This window comes from Dreissena polymorpha, chromosome 7 (genome assembly GCF_020536995.1).
Source record: "Dreissena polymorpha isolate Duluth1 chromosome 7, UMN_Dpol_1.0, whole genome shotgun sequence".
Taxonomy (NCBI): domain Eukaryota; kingdom Metazoa; phylum Mollusca; class Bivalvia; order Myida; family Dreissenidae; genus Dreissena; species Dreissena polymorpha.
In genome coordinates this window covers 17,802,720-17,819,633 of record NC_068361.1, presented here as the reverse complement: position 1 = coordinate 17,819,633, position 16,914 = coordinate 17,802,720, and the positions used below count along the sequence as shown (strand labels likewise).

The window sequence follows — 16,914 nt, the reverse complement described above, 5'->3', positions numbered from 1 at the left end:
CCTTTGAGCAAAATTAATAGGTTTAAACTAAAACAGCACAAGGTGATATTTTCTAGTTTACACTTTACTAGTAATACTGCTAGTTTATGTACAATCATAAAAAATGTTTACCTTTAGCAAACTTTGGTGGGCAGTTCTCAAGACATTGTTCAAACAGATCCCTAGCTCGCTCAAGCTTCTTTCCTCCCTGAAATGATAAAAGAGGTTATCAGGGGAGATCAATGATAATAGAGATTATAAGAGGAGATCAATGCTTCAATGATAATAAAGGTTATCAGGGGATGATTCATGATTCAATGATAATATAGGTTGATCAATGATTCAATGATATTAAAGGTTATTAGGGGAGATTAATGATTCAATGATAACAAGCAAATTCGTTGAATTGATTTCCCCTGCCAAATACATTTTGTTTATGGATGGGTGTAGAACTAAAAAGAAAGATATAAGTGAAGGGTTGTGCCTGATCATTGAGAACAATTACATCAGGACATTTTGAGAATCCATTTTAGTATGGTAGAATCCTTACCAAATCAGGCATATGTAATCAAAATGTGTGATTTTGACCTTTGTGTGTGACTTTGACCATGATCCTAGCAACCTGGATCTTATATTTGACACTAAGCTAGACAATGGAGAACAATTGTGGACAGTTATTACAGAATTCCTTGATGCATAGTAAAGAAATGACTAAATAATGAATAATTCATAAAATTTGTGACCTTTTACCTCAATGTGTGACCTTGACAATAGCCCCTAGGATTATGGGTGTTGAATGTGGAGCACCCCCAGATGATTGAGAACAACTATGGCAAGTTTCATGGATCTGGCTCATGTGTTGATGGAGATAAAGCTCTAAGCTTATAAAAAAAAAACATTTTTTCAAGATACAAAGGGCCATAACTTTGTTATTAACAGATGGTGTACAATGCCATTTAGCGTGCATCATCCTCTTATCCATATAATCTATACTGATACTAAGTTTCAATGAAATCTGCAACATGAAAGCACTTCCAAGATATGGCTCCGGACACAAAAGTGCGGCCGGCCGTCCGGCCGGAAAACGCCAAAACAATCTCTCTCTGCCTATGTGGGGGATAAAAAATAAAGATTCAACATAAAAAGGTTATTAAGGGAGATTAATGATTCAATGATAATAAAGATTATCAGGGGAGATTAATGATTCAATCATAATAAAGATTATCAGGGGAGATCAATGATTCAATGATAATAAAGGTTATCAGGGGAGATCAATGATTCAATGATAATAAAGGTTATCAGGGGAGATCAATGATTCAATGATAATAAAGGTTATCAGGGGAGATCAATAATAATATAGTTTTATCAATCATAAAAAAAGGTTATCAGGGGAGATTAATGATTCAATGGTAATAGAGATTATCAGTGGTGATCAATCATATTGGAGGGTATTTATGAAGATAAAATTATTGGTGATCTAGTTTTAACATATTTTAAACTTGATTGCATACAAGAACATTGAGCATTCTCAGTCCTTTTTCTGCGTAGAACCATTACTTGGAGTCTGAGAGAAAATTTCAAGAAGGAACCAGAAGGACCATGAAACCCATGACCTCCTGATTGCTTGGCAAACAAAATATCCACTATGCCAACACAAGCTTGATTTCAATCAAAACAACCCACATCTAAAGATACGCATGATTTTGTGATAACAAAGGATAACATCAATGATAGTAATGATAACACAGGATATCAATCATTAAATTTAAGCAGAGGATAATAGGGGATACCGATGATTCCATTATAAAAAGAAATTCCAGAAGTAAATGATTAATCTAATACAATGGAGGATTTCAGAGATATCTAACATATGTTATCAGAAGATATCAAATGTCTGATAAAAGAAGATATCCAGGATTCATGATAACAGATGATATTCATGATAACAGATGATATCCAGGATTAATGATTACAGATGATGCCCTGGATTTGTGATAACAGATTATATCAAGGATTCATGATAACAGATGATATCAATGAATCATGATAACAGATGAGATCCAGTATTCATGATTACAGATGATCTCCATGATTCCTGATAAAAGATGATATCAAGGATTCATGATAACAGATGATAGCCAGGATTCATGAAAACAAATGACATCAGAGATTCATAGCAATAGAAAATCTCAAGGACTCATTATAACAGCTGGACAATTATCAAGGATTTCCATGACAAATGCTGATGATACCTATTGAAACCAACCAAAAAATTCAATTATCGCATTTGATGTCAAACAGTATCAATAGCAAAGGTGCGTAGCTTGCAGAGGATTTAAATGGATATAATGATTTATCCCATATTACACCCATGTTAACCAAATTAAGTCAAATACAACTCATTTCATGCAAAAACGGGTCTTATGCAAGCTACCATTTCCGCTTATGAGACAACAAAACCAGGCTTAACAGAAAGCGACAGCGTAACTCCTGACCAGGGCCTATATTCCAAACCATTCTTAGACTTAAGAATAAATAATTGACTTAAAACCGAGCAAAACAATTCCAGTGTTTAAAAACATACAGGCTACAACAGGTAATTATTTCGTCACAGAAATGTTATACATGAACAATAATGTAGAAAGAGGTGGTGTATGCTAAATTGGAATGAAATTTAAAGCAATTTTCAATAACACTGAAAAATGGTCATATCAATGGAAAGTCATACATCTATGAATAATTAAAAAACGCCATAAAAACAGGAAGTGTTGACCCTGATAAGCAAGTGCAAACTGCACAGGTCAATCTGGGACAACACTTCAAGCATATGCATTAAGCCTCGTTTTCCCAAAACTAGGCTCCAATAACAAAAGGACACATTTGTATAAATCAACAAAGGCACTTACGTATCTGTCGATGAATTTGGACAGGTAGGTGTTCCACAGATCATACACGTTGGGCCACCGGAACAGGGCTATACCCTTCTCATAGGCCTACAAGGGAAACAACGGGGCATGAAATATGGAACAGGGCTATACCTTTCTCATAGGCCTACAAGGAAAACAATGGGGCATGAAATATGGAACAGGGCTATATCCGTCTCATAGGCCTACAAGAAAAACATAGGGGCATGAAATATTGAACAGGGCTATACCCTTCTCATAGGCCTACAAGGAAAACAACGTGGCATGAAATATGGAACAGGGCTATACCCTTCTCATAGGCCTACAAGGAAAACAATGGAGCATGAAATATGGAAAAATACCCTAAAAGTTGGTAATAATTCACAATCGAAGTGCATTTCTTATCTTATGGAAGTGGAAAACAAGGACAATAAATCATTCCAGTGTTTTTTCAAAATTTGGTAATGGAGCTGGGGCCCTTTTGATTGGGAGAAAGCACAACATTTTGACTAAAATTAGGAAATAGGAGTTTGTTTGTTAAAACACATACTTCAGAAATTGAGTAGTGTTTTCAATAATATACATTTATAGGTAAAAAGGCTCAATGTGTTGGCACATAAAAAGGGCAATAATATTTCATAAAAGTCCATGACAAGAGTTATGGTTCTTTACTGCTCAGTTTTAAGGCCCATACAAAATAATCCACAACAGGGTTTCTTGTTGCTCTAATCACTTTGAAGTTCCCTTTAAAGTAGTGTCATTTTTTAGACCTAAAAATGGATAAAATTATAAAATACATGAAAACCCACAAGAGAGTTACAGTTCTTCTTCTCCTCACTTTAAAGAATGAAAAACCGAAAACAGAGCTACGGTTCTTCTACTCACTTAAAAGAATGAACAAGATGTGTTTGTGAAACACTATGTCCCCATATATTTGACATTTGACCTTGACCTTTCACCACTCAAAATGTGCAGCTCCATGAGATACACATGCATGCCAAACATCAAGTTGCTATCTTCAATACATGTATTGCAAAAGTGTACATTAAATGAGCGATTTTGACCCATATATTTGACCTTTGACCTTGAAGGATGACCTTGACCTTTCACCACTCTAAATGTGCGGCTCCATGAGATACACATGCATGCCAAATATGAAGTTGCTATCTTCAGTATTGCAAATGTTCTGGCAAATGTTAAAGTTTGACGCAAACAAACAAACACACAAAGCAACAAACAGGGCAAAAACAATATGTCCCCCACTATAGCGGTGGGGGGACATAAAAATCAAAGACAGAGTTACGGTTCTTCTTCTACTCACTTTAAAGGCCTCCTCAAAGTAGTTATTCTCGTCCAGAAACAGTCCATAGTTCATGATGATCTGCGGGGTGGCAATACGTAGGTCGATGATGCGATCGTAAACTGCTTTACAGGACTGAAACAAGAGAAACAAAGGACATAAACAAGAGAATTAATAATTAACATAATTAAACATTTTCTGAAAAAACAAAAGATGTATTTGTAAGAAACAGAATGCCCCCTATTGCGCCGCTTTGAAGCCTTATATTTGACCTTTGACCTTGAAGGATGACCGTGACCATGACCTTTCACCACTCAAAATGTGCAGCTCCATGAGATACACATGCATGCCAAACATAAAGTTGCTATCTTCAAGACTGACTGACTGACTGACTGAGTTATATACGTATCTAAGTCATAGTGGTAAAGGGTTAAATACGTATCTAAATGGTAAAGGGTAAAGCCAAAGAGTGATTGCGCAGAACAATTACCGAGTCGAAGTAAATGAATAGTATTGGTTCATATAAATGCATCTCCATTGACATATATATCATATGGAACAATTCATGCAAGAATGAACTGTTGTAAAATAAAAGGTTTAGGAGCACTTTGTAAGAAAGGTTGTGTCAACCGACAGATAGACAGACAAAAACATTAAATCCAGAATAAAACCTATTCTTTGTTGAGGGAGGGGGGTATAATTAGTCAAAGTAGATTTTTAAGTTACTTTACACCTGTCGTATGATGTCACAGCTCAATACTCACCTTGAAAGTACCGAAGCTTTCTTCCAGGTCTGCGTACAGGGACCACACCTTGAGTGACTTGTGAACTCTTGACTGAACGGTCTCCGTCTAGATTGGGGTGTGATAGAAATAGAAGAGAAATAATGTGGACAGTATTGTGAAAGGACTGAAATGTCTCTGCCTAGATTGTGGTGTGATATCAGCCTAGTTATTGGAAATATGGGCTTAATGCATGTGAATTAAGGGTTGTCCCAGATTAGCCTGTGCACTCCACACAGGCTAATCAGGGGCGATACTTTTTGCCAAACTGGAGTTTTTGTTTAGAAGCAGGAAATGCTCTCCCTGATTAACCTATGTGGACTGCGCAGGCTAATGTGGGACGACACGTTATGCACATGCATTAAGCCACGTTTTTTTAGAAACGGGGCTCATATAAATAGAGTGAAATAATGTGGACTGAACACTTAAAGAAGGGTGATTTCTATGAAATGTTTAAGAATAATCATAAAATACCAGGCTATGACAGTATGCGAGACCTTTAATAAGGAAAATAATGGTAAGATAATACGTAATTAAATAAAAGCTATAGCAAATACAACATAAATGAAATCTCAATTAAATACCATATTACACAATTCATATTGCTAGTTGTGAGTTATAGTTTTTGGAGCCCAAAAAGGTGTCCTGATATATGACATAAATAATAAATATTGTCATAACAAGAGCTATAAGGTGCCATCATCATGTACATGTGCAAAAAAGGCTCATTCTTTTAGCTCTTGAGGCCAGTGGGGGGGACAAGGAGGGGGGGTGGCAATTAGCAAAGGTTTGTAAAGTTTGTAAGCTGATGGGGAATTTAAGTTTATTTTTACTTAAGCTTCACAAATGAAGCCTCATGTTGTGAAATATTTTGGCAAAAATTGCAGGGTGATTGTCTTAGGTGTCTTCATGAAACCAATAAATTAGTGCACCCCAACCATGCTCTTATTGAACTAATCAGAGTGCTTAACTTGGGCATATGCCATCACAATCATTTACTAAGTGGTCATCACAAACAATCCAACACATAGCAACACATTAACATGAATTTGTCCTAAAATGTATCTGTTACCATGGTGACCTACCTCATCATGATACGCAACGCTCCTTGGTGGCGGTGTTGTAGCCTTCTGCATGATCTTGAGTGAATCTTCGTAGTTCCTGCAGAAACATTTTATTTAGTAATAATAAAAGAATTAGGCTCACAAAAGAGCTAAAAGAGCAGCCCTTGATTAATTTGGCTTCTGTTGGCCCTTACATACATAAAATGAATTTTGTGTTTGGAATATTTCAATCTTAAATATATTTTCTCCACGGTCAGTGTTCATAGCTGTAAAAGCACAGTAAAATAAAAGTTTATAATAGATGCATTTTGTTATAACATTAAAAATGAAAAAAAATATATAACATGCATTCTGTTATAGCATAAAATAAAAATTTATTTTTTTAAGCACAACTAATTGACTTGCAAAATTACAGGGTGTGTCACACTGTTCCATTTTGCTTCCGAATTGCTGCTCTACACAAAAAGTGAAATTAATTAAAAAATATACTTAACAAATATTTCAGGCCAAAGGAGAATAATTTAAATACAAAATGTACAAGAGTTGAACTAAGAGATTCCTTGGATTATGTCAATTATAACAAGGGCTGTTTGTAAAACATGCATGCCCCCCATATGGGCTGTCCGTTGTAGTGGCAGCCATTGTGTGAATACGATTTTTGTCACTGTGACCTTGACCTTTGACCTAGTGACCTAAAAATCAATAGGGGTTATCTGCGGGTCACGATCAATGTACCTATGAAGTGTCATGATCCTAGGCAAAAGCGTTCTTGAGTTATCATCCGAAAATCATTTTACTATTTCAGGTCACCATGACCTTGACCTTTGACCTTGTGACCTCAAAATCAATAGGGGTAATCTGCAAGTCATGATCAATCTACCTATGAAGTTTCATGATCCTAGGCGTATGCGTTCTTGAGCTATCCGAAAACCATTTTACTATTTCGGGTCACCGTGACCTTGACCTTTGACCTAGTGACCTCAAAATCAATAGGGGTCATCTGCGAGTCATGATCAATCTACCCATGAGTTTTCATGATTCTAGGCGTATGCGTTCTTGAGTTATCATCAGGAAACCATTTTACTATTTCGGGTCACCGTGACCTTGACCTTTGACCTAGTGACCTCAAAGTCAATAGGAGTCATCTGCAAGTCATGATCAATCTACCCATGAAGTTTCATGATCCTAGGCGTATGCGTTCTTGAGTTATCATTCAAAAACCATTTTAATATTTATGGTCACCATGACCTTGACCTTTGACCTAGTGACCTCAAAATCAAAAGCGGTCATCTGCGAGTCATGATCAATGTACCTATGAAGTTTCATGAACCTAGGCCCAAGCGTTCTTGAGTTATCGTCTGACAACCACCTGGTGGACAGACCGACCGACAGACCGACATGAGCAAAGCAATATACCCCCTCTTCTTCGAAGGGGGGCATAAAAAACTGACACAGACTGGTCCATCTTTCCACCCAGCCCCCATTTAGTAACAGCGATTTTTTTCCTTCTTTGTAAAGTACTGGAAAATGACAATTTCCCAATTAGCAGCGGTAGCAAGACTGACCTAGAGAAAATATATTTAAGATTGAAATATTCCAAACACAAAATTCATTTTATGTATGTAAGGGCCAACAGAAGCCAAATTAATCAAGGGCTGCTATTTAAGCCAAATATATTTGAAAATGAAACATACTTTGAAAACTAAGGGAAATTATTGTATAATTTTATTTCAGTTATTGTTTTTAAGAGCTGGATCATCATTTTACCAGTTAAAAGCAATATAATGCAAAATACCTCAACATGAATTTTGTAAGATATTCTCTAAGGATCTCACTGAATAATTGCACTGAACTTTCACTGCTGGACTCACTCATGTCTGATTTCCATCTCACACCATTCACAGTACACCGAGGCCAGGTCATCCACGTGTTTGTAGCCCACTTTGATGGCCTTGTCGAATATCACCCGGGCCTGAAATAAGGCAGTGTTCAGCCTACAATAATGTAGTGTGTAGCCTGAAATAAGGTAAGGTGCAGCCTTAAATAAGATAGTGTGTAACCTAAATAAGGTAGTGTGTAGCCTAAAATGAGGTAGTGTGTATCCTGAAATAAGGTTTTGAGTAGCCTACTAGTATAACCTTTTAGTCAATTGGTATTGCTCTCAACAAACCTGTGTGATATTGAGTAGTGCTGTTGAGAAGTACCCCTTCTATTGTGATTTTGCACTAACTTGTACATGAATTTATATGCTTAAAAAAAACACACAAGCCAATTCACAATTCTGTTGCACAGGACATTGCCTGGTTCAAACACTCATTATGTGCATCATTAAATTCTGTCCTATTTTTACAATCAGACACACTTTTATAAAACTTTGAAACACTGACCACCCTACGTTAAGTTTTCCCTTAAATTTAAACTCTAGTTACTCAGAAAATTCAAAAGTTGACGCCAAACAAACGTAGCAAACATGTCATATTAACACATTTGGTTAACCCTATCTGCTCAGAAGTGAAAATGCAACCAGCATAAAACCAGAACAGCTTGTGAGTAACTTGCAGTCTGTTCAGGTTTTATGCTGTTTGCTGCTCATCAGTACCTTACGGTTGGAAATAAAGCTTTTAAAACTTGAAACCAGTAAGCAAGGGACTACAAGCACGTTAAAGTCTGTATCTGAGTGTTGACAAAGGGTTAACAAACTACAAATTCTTACGTCTTCAATCTGGTCGGCACCTTCGTAGAACTTTGCAAATTCGCACCAGAGTGTGTGAGGTTTACCCGAGGCCAGCTTGGGGTCAACGGTCTGCACTGCCTCTGTGTATGTGGTGATGATCTGCAAGAAAAGGATGTTATCCTGTTAGAATGCATGTTGTAATGTTACGAGACCTTGTCAAAGTAGTGATGAATACCTCTGACAGGCTGACAGCGCATGTTGTAACATAATGCATGTTGAAATAATCACGCTACTAACATTCTAAGTTGCAAAGGGGACAAAACTTAAGCATTTAACATTGTATGATGAACAGATGGACTCACAACGGGACTGACGGTTAGAAAGACAGACAGAGAGATGTAAATGGTGAATCCGGTAATCTGCTCATCTTTTACTACTGTAATTCATTTATCACTCACTAAAGACACAAGAGCCCGGTTTTTCCGTCCAGCACTTTTTAGTTACATCCCAAAAAAAACAGATAAAATATAAATTTCATGAATGTATTACGCACATGCATTATGCCCTGTTTTCTCAGAACATGACTCATATGAATAATAATTGTCGAACATGTTTAGTTAGATCAGTGATTTTTAATCTTACTTAAAGAATATGAAAATTATTCATAATGATGTTTTAAGTAACACAAGTATTTAAATGGGAAACCAAAGGTTCTTTAGCAAACTGAATAAATCAATGATGAAGAATGACCAAGCCAACTTCTATAGGTTTCTAGGTTTAACAGTGGAAACAAAGGGCAATTTATAGTTATCTGAATAAATCAACATGTCACAATGATTTCACTCACCTCCCTAGGTTTCCCTTCCAACAGTTTCACTCTCTTGTGCCACTCGTGCACGTTGTGTGGATTCTGGCGGAGCAACACGCTGAAATACAGTTTTTGCAATCGAAAATCGAGTTTGCTTGTCATTGAAAATGGATTTGCTTTGAAGTTGATAGGCAAAAATAAAATCGATGTCAGTTAACATTGAATTTTGATGCAAAAATGTTTTGTGAACACGAGGTCTGGGCTTCATGTATGGATGCAAAGTGTCATCCCATATTAGCCTGTGCAGTCCATACAGCCTTATCAGGGACAACACTTTTAGCCTAGACGGGAATTTTGTTTAAAGATCCCTCCTTTAAACATTTTCTTTTCTAAAAGTGGAAAGTGTCGTCCCTAATTAGCCTGTGAAGACTGCACAGGCTAATTAGGGACGACACTTTACCCAAATTCATTAAGCCCAGTTTTCCCAGACCAAGACTATATTTATACCTGTTCAGCAAAAGGGGCCTGCGGTCCATCAGGGACTCGAGGCGGGAAAGACGCAACTCTAGATCAAGGTCATCTACAACACACAACAAAATATGGCACTGAACATCAGTAACCCTTGACCACTCAGATACACACTTTGATGCATTTGATTTCCCGTAGAAAATCAAATAAATTCAAGAACTTTATTACTAGATTAAAGTTTTAAGGCTTCATTTCCAATCATCAGGTATTGGTGAGCAGCAAACAGCATAAAACCTGAAAAAATGCAAATAACTCGCAGGTTGTTATCCCCACACTTTTTGAAAAAAGGTGGGGATATTGTGGTTATCTCCGCCGTCCGTCCGTCCGTCCGTCCTGGCCACTATCTCCTCCTACACTAAAAGCACTAGAACCATGAAACTTACACACATGGTAGCTATGAGCATATGTGCTACCCTGCACTATTTGGAATTTTGATCTGACCCCTGGGTCAAAAGTTATAGCGTTTGGGGTGGGGCCGCGTCAGAAATTATCACTATTTTTTTAGGTTATTTTACATTTACTTCTTTATTTCTACACCGATTCACTTCAAATTGATACTGGACCTCTCTTATGACAATACGGTCAATCTCAACCATGCATGGCCCCATTCCCAACCCAGGGGCGCCCCGCCAACATAGGCCACACCCACCAAAAATTTCCATTTACTATAATTTTTTCATTTCTACACGGATTCACTTCAAATTGATACTGAACTTTTGTTATGACATTAGGGTCAATCTCAACTATGCATGGCCCCAATCCCAACCCTGGGGCGCCCGCCTACATAGGCCACACCCACCAAAAAATTCCATTTACTATAATTTTTTCATTTCTACACGGATTCACTTCAAATTGATACTGAACTTCTCTTATGACATTAGGGTCAATTTCAACTATGCATGGCCCCATAACCAACCCTGGGGCCCCGCCCACATAGACCACACCCACCCAAAATTGCCTTTACTATAATTTCTTCATTTCTACACCGATTCACTTCAAATTGATATTGAACTTCTCTTATGACAATACAGTCAATCTCAACTATGCATGGCCCCATTACCAACCCTGGGGCGCCCCGCCCACATAGACCACACCCACCCAAAATTGCCTTTTACTATAATTTCTTCATTTCTACACCGATTCACTTCAAATTGATACTGAACATCTCTTATGACAATACGGTAAATCTCAACTATGCATGGCCCCATTACCAACCCTGGGGCGCCCCGCCCACATAGACCACACCCACCCAAAATTGCCTTTTACTAATACTTCTTCATTTCTACACCGATTCACTTCAAATTGATACTGAACATCTCTTATGACAAAACGGTCAATCTCAACTATGCATGGCCCCATTACCAACCCTGGGGCGCTCCGCCCACATAGGCCACACCCACCCAAAATTGCCTTTTACTATAATTTCTTCATTTCTACACCGATTCACTTCTAATTGATACTGAACTTCTCTTATGACAATACAGTCAATCTCAACTATGCATGGCCCCATAACCAACCCTGGGGCGCCCCGCCCACATAGACCACGCCCACCCAAAATTGCCTTTTACTATAACGTCTTCATTTCTACACTGATTCACTTCTAATTGATACTGAACGTCTCTTGTGACAATACGGTCAATCTCAACTATGCATGGCCCCATTACCAACCCTGGGGCGCCCCTAGGTCAAACATGCGGCGTGGGGATACGCGTCGGCCTCTGCCGCGCCATTTCTAGTTCTGGTTTTATGGTGGTTGCATATAGCCATTTTCACTTTGCTTCTGGCACTCAAAATCATTAATCCATGTACTTCACTACATACATACACATTATCATACAGAATTTTACCAATGTTAAATGATCAGCACATAAGTTTACAATGTGAGCCGTGTCATGCAAAAACTGGTCTTATGGCTTATGACGCAAGCGTTAAGGGAACAGACAAGTTAACTCCAATATCAATACGATAGAGTTCATTATGTGTGGGCTTGAAGTGTGTGTGTTTTGGGGTCTAATTTGGAGCCAAAATATGGCACCATTTCAAATGTAAACAATATATTTGTCCACAGGGTACAGATGCCCCCTCATTCCACTCATTCCTCAAATTGCCAAATATGCAACAAAACTCAGCCTTATTCTGAAAGTCATGCAGGTAGGCGTTTATGAAAGAATTCAGTTAAGCCAGAGCTCCAGATAAGGGTCGTATTTTCGTAATTACAAATTATTTTCAAGTCCGTTACGTATTTATTTTAAAATCTTGTCGTACCATTAAGAATTACAAAATCAAGTTACGAATATTATTTTTACATCGGTTCGTTTCGATTTTTATTGAGTTCTTTTCGCGTATTAGATCTTTGCGGTGCTTATATAGAATGTTTATCGGGTTTGTTTAACAAAGCGCATTTTTTCCAATAAAAGCGGCGTATACAGTCTATCTGTCAAAAAACAATGGCGGCGCCCAGAGAACGTCCTAAAAAACTGCAAAGCGTCCAAAAACACGCTTTTAACATATTGTATGCAAAGTCAGCCGCAGTTAAATGTTTAGAAAGACATTATACAAAAGATCTTATACGATGTTGTATGTTCAGTTGCCGACACAGTCGGAAAAGCTAAATAAAAACGCGACACGACGGGTCCAAACTTAAACACAAAAAAAAAACATTGAACAAGTGGAAGGGACAAGTCCCGTGGCTAATCGTTGAACAGATTGAAGGGGAGACCCGTTTTAATTGTGAAATATGTAAAAATTAATCTAAGGCATGCAATCTAAGCACAGTTTGGGCATATAAAGGTATTTGAAAAATAAAATTGTATAACACTGAATAGACATTGTTGAACTCTTATAAATAAAGTTGCTAGTATGTTTATTTCGATTTTTTTGCATGGAAATAACCATTATCATTTATTTTTAAGTCATTTAGAAAAAATAAGAATTATTTTCCAAAACTTAGTAGTAACGTTAAGAATAAAATTTCAGAGTTAAGAATTCTTTTTGAAAATCTGATGGTAATTTAAGAATTTCACAAAACCTTATCTGGAGCTCTGGTTAAGCGTTATTGAAAATTATTAAGTTCAAGGCACCTAACTACGACAAAAATCAATTTTATCCCACTTTTACAGCGAATTCGGTTGATTAAAGCCCCGTTGATTAAATATCATCTATAATCAACAGCAGGAAATGACGTAAATATTTCGACCAAATGACGTCATAAATCCAGCGAAATTATCCAGTCAAACTAATTTTGTTTAAACAAAAAGGTTTACAAAATAAAAAGAGGGATAAATAGAATAATAGATTAGTGTTGATTATAGATCAGGTTTATCATGCTCGGCACGAAAACGAAAAAGCACTCGCCAAGGCTCGTGCTTTTTGTTTTCTAAGCCTCGCATGAAAAACCTGATCTATAATCAACACTAACCTATTATTCTCTATGACTGGAATGAAACTCAAACCATATCTGTAAGTCAACACACCAGAACTTAGGTAAACATCTGCAAGTGTTTAGGAAAATGGACTGACAAACTGAGGGATGAATAGTGCGACTGTAATATGCCACCTTTCCAGGGGGGAGGGGGGCGCATAACAAGTATATATGTTCCCTCAAATGACAGACTAAAATTCTCAATTGATGGTTTCCAAAAAAAAACAAAACCTATTTTAAAATAAATCACAAGAATTATTTCATATCGTCATCTTACTCTACAAGTTGAAACTTTGTAAATACAGTATTGAAGACAATTTAACAATTTTATCCTCAATTTTAAAGTATTTATAAGCAAACAAACTAGAACATACATTTCCAAATTTTAGTCAAAATGTTTCCTAATCCAAAGGGCCCTGGCCCCATTCCCAAAATGGTGAAAAATAACACTGGTATAAATCTCACCATCCTCAGTAGGCCCGCTTTCCTCCATAGACTCCATCTTGGCGCTGATCAGGTTCTTCTCAAACTGGGCATACGCGTCAAACACCTGCGTGAAGTCTCGCACTGTGATCACTGTCTGCACCGACTCCTCGTAGATGTCCCGAGCCTGCGGTACAAAACAAAACTCCAGATGATGAAGAGGTATAAACCCTTGAGTGGCGTCAACTTGCTTCCCTATCATAAGATCATTTGTTATGTATATGAGCCCTGCTCTGTGAAAAGCGGGTAAAATGCATATGTGTAGTGTTGACCCAGATTAGCCTGCGCAGTCAGGGACGACACTTTACCGTTTTATAACAAGACAATTGCCAAGCAATATATGCCCCCTATCGGCTCTCAGGGACGACACTTTACCGTTTTATAACAAGACAATTGCCAAGCAATATATGCCCCCTATCGGCTCTCAGGGACGACACTTTACCGTTTTATAACAAGACAATTGCCAAGCAATATATGTCCCCTATCCGCTCTCAGGGACGACACTTTACCGTTTTATAACAAGACCATTGCCAAGCAATATATGTCCCCTATCGGCTCTCAGGGACGACACTTTACCGTTTTATAACAAGACAATTGCCAAGCAATATATGCCCCCTATCGGCTCTCAGGGACGACACTTTACCGTTTTATAACAAGACAATTGCCAAGCAATATATGCCCCCTATCGGCTCTCAGGGACGACACTTTACCGTTTTATAACAAGACAATTGCCAAGCAATATATGCCCCCTATCGGCTCTCAGGGACGACACTTTACCGTTTTATAACAAGACAATTGCCAAGCAATATATGCCCCCTATCGGCTCTCAGGGACGACACTTTACCGTTTTATAACAAGACAATTGCCAAGCAATATATGCCCCCTATCGGCTCTCAGGGACGACACTTTACCGTTTTATAACAAGACAATTGCCAAGCAATATATGCCCCCTATCGGCTCTCAGGGACGACACTTTACCGTTTTATAACAAGACAATTGCCAAGCAATATATGCCCCCTATCGGCTCTCAGGGACGACACTTTACCGTTTTATAACAAGACTATTGCCAAGCAATAATTGTCCCCTATTGGCTCCACCATTGTCAGATTTGTTTAATTTATTTTTTAAATATTTGTTGCCATAGCCACCAGAATTTTTGATGTAGGAACAAAATTAAATGACGTGCATAATGTCCATATTGCCATCTATCCATGTTTAAAGTTTCATGAAAAAATATTAAGAACTTTTAAAGTTATCGCAGGATCCAGAAAAGTGTGACAGACTCACAGACTGACGGACACACAGAGCGCAAACCATAAGTCTTCTCCAATGAAACCAGTAGGGGACAATAACTTTTTCTTTCAAGAAAGTCTCTTCTTAGTTAAAATCATGTTTAGGCACAAAGTGTCATCCCTGATTAGCCTGTGCGGACTGCAGAGGCTAATCTACACAGGCTAATCTGGGATGACACTTTACGCACATGCATTAAACTGCCTTTTTACAAAGAACGCCCCATATGTTTTCGAAAACATTCCAGCCTGACTTAACGGTCACCTGAGGTTGTCTGCCCCTCGTCTATGGTGTGCCATGGGCTCATTTTGGCACCGTCTGGAATTGGGCACAACAGGTAGTGGAAAATCAATATAGGCATACCTTTTGTGTATGCTCTTTTGAAATCCCTATCACTATATATCAAAATATCAACTTAATTCAATTACCATTTACAGTTAGGTATGCAGTAAGTATTATTATGTTGCACACCTATGATACATATGAAAAGAAATGCCTTTTTTCAACAATAAGGCTTGGACAAAACTTAATGCATGCGTACCGTGTTAATTAAGGTTTTGCATAATTTACGTCAAAAGACAAGTCATGATATTTCCACAATATTTTCTAATTTTTTCATGTTTTGTATATTACCTTTCTACAAATTAATGTGTAACACAGCAGACACCATATTTTTGTAATGTAATTAATATCAGATTTCCGACAATTGCAAATCATTACAAACATAAACAACCAACAATCCACATAAGTATTGCTTACCCTTTCAAAATGCCCGCCCCTGATGTAGTAGTCAGCTAGTGAATTCCAGAGCACACCTATCTGGTCCGTGTAGCGCTTCAATCCCTGCCGTATGATTGGCTCGATGTTGAGTGACGTCACTTTGTCTGGGTTCTTAGCAACCAGGTCACAGAGTTCATTCCAGAGCTAAACATGAAAACAGTACCAGACTAACTTGTGCAATTTGCATAGGCAAATCAGGGACACCAATTTCCGCTTTTATTGATTTTTCGTTTCAGAGCTAACATGGGGTGTTAAAAAACCTATTCTTAATGGGTGAAAACAGGACTTAAGGAATGTGTGTTTAGGACTGTGCGTACACTGTCATCCCAGATACAGTCTACTGTGTGTACACTGTCATCCCAGATACAGTCTGCTGTGCGTACACTGTCATCCCAGATACAGTCTGCTGTGCGTACACTGTCATCCCAGATACAGTCTGCACATTCTCATCAGGGATGACACTTTCCCCCTTCATGAAATTTTTTGTTCAAATGAAGTCTCTCCTCAACTGAAATCCAGCAGACTACGCAGGCTAATCTGTGAAAGAACTTTACGCACAAGCATTAAGCCCAGTTTTCCAAGAGTAAGGCTTAAAGTTAACCCTTTGCATGCTGGAAAATTTGTCGTGCGCTAAAATGTCGTCTGCTGAATTTTTAAAATTAGCATTATCTTCGATTTTTTTCAAGGAATCCTATCAGAATAGCAAACAGTTTGGATCCTGATGAGACGCCACCTTCTGTGGCGTCTCATCTGGATCCAAACTGTTTGCAAAGGCCTTCAACATTTGGTTCCAGCGCTGAAAGGGTTAAATCTGTAGTTTTGGATGCATGTTTAATGACACACTACAGAAGTATCAGAGAGCCGAATCTTCAAGTTCAGGTGTTTACTGACACACTACAGAA

General features: G+C 37.9%; 1 protein-coding gene across 1 annotated transcript in view; it reads right to left on the bottom strand.

The window, feature by feature from the left end:
- The window catches only part of LOC127837783 (pre-mRNA-splicing factor SYF1-like), a 52,080-nt gene that overhangs the window by 17,767 nt on the left and 17,399 nt on the right, over nucleotides 1-16,914 (bottom strand). The window contains exons 6-16 of the mRNA XM_052365159.1: nucleotides 15,992-16,156; nucleotides 13,925-14,069; nucleotides 10,018-10,090; nucleotides 9,550-9,628; nucleotides 8,742-8,861; nucleotides 7,900-8,000; nucleotides 6,050-6,125; nucleotides 4,947-5,033; nucleotides 4,204-4,317; nucleotides 2,886-2,972; nucleotides 112-187 (exon numbers count right to left, since the gene is read on the bottom strand). Of these exons, the coding sequence (XP_052221119.1) occupies nucleotides 112-187; nucleotides 2,886-2,972; nucleotides 4,204-4,317; nucleotides 4,947-5,033; nucleotides 6,050-6,125; nucleotides 7,900-8,000; nucleotides 8,742-8,861; nucleotides 9,550-9,628; nucleotides 10,018-10,090; nucleotides 13,925-14,069; nucleotides 15,992-16,156 (1,123 nt within the window). The remainder of the gene's footprint in view (nucleotides 1-111; nucleotides 188-2,885; nucleotides 2,973-4,203; nucleotides 4,318-4,946; nucleotides 5,034-6,049; nucleotides 6,126-7,899; nucleotides 8,001-8,741; nucleotides 8,862-9,549; nucleotides 9,629-10,017; nucleotides 10,091-13,924; nucleotides 14,070-15,991; nucleotides 16,157-16,914) is intronic.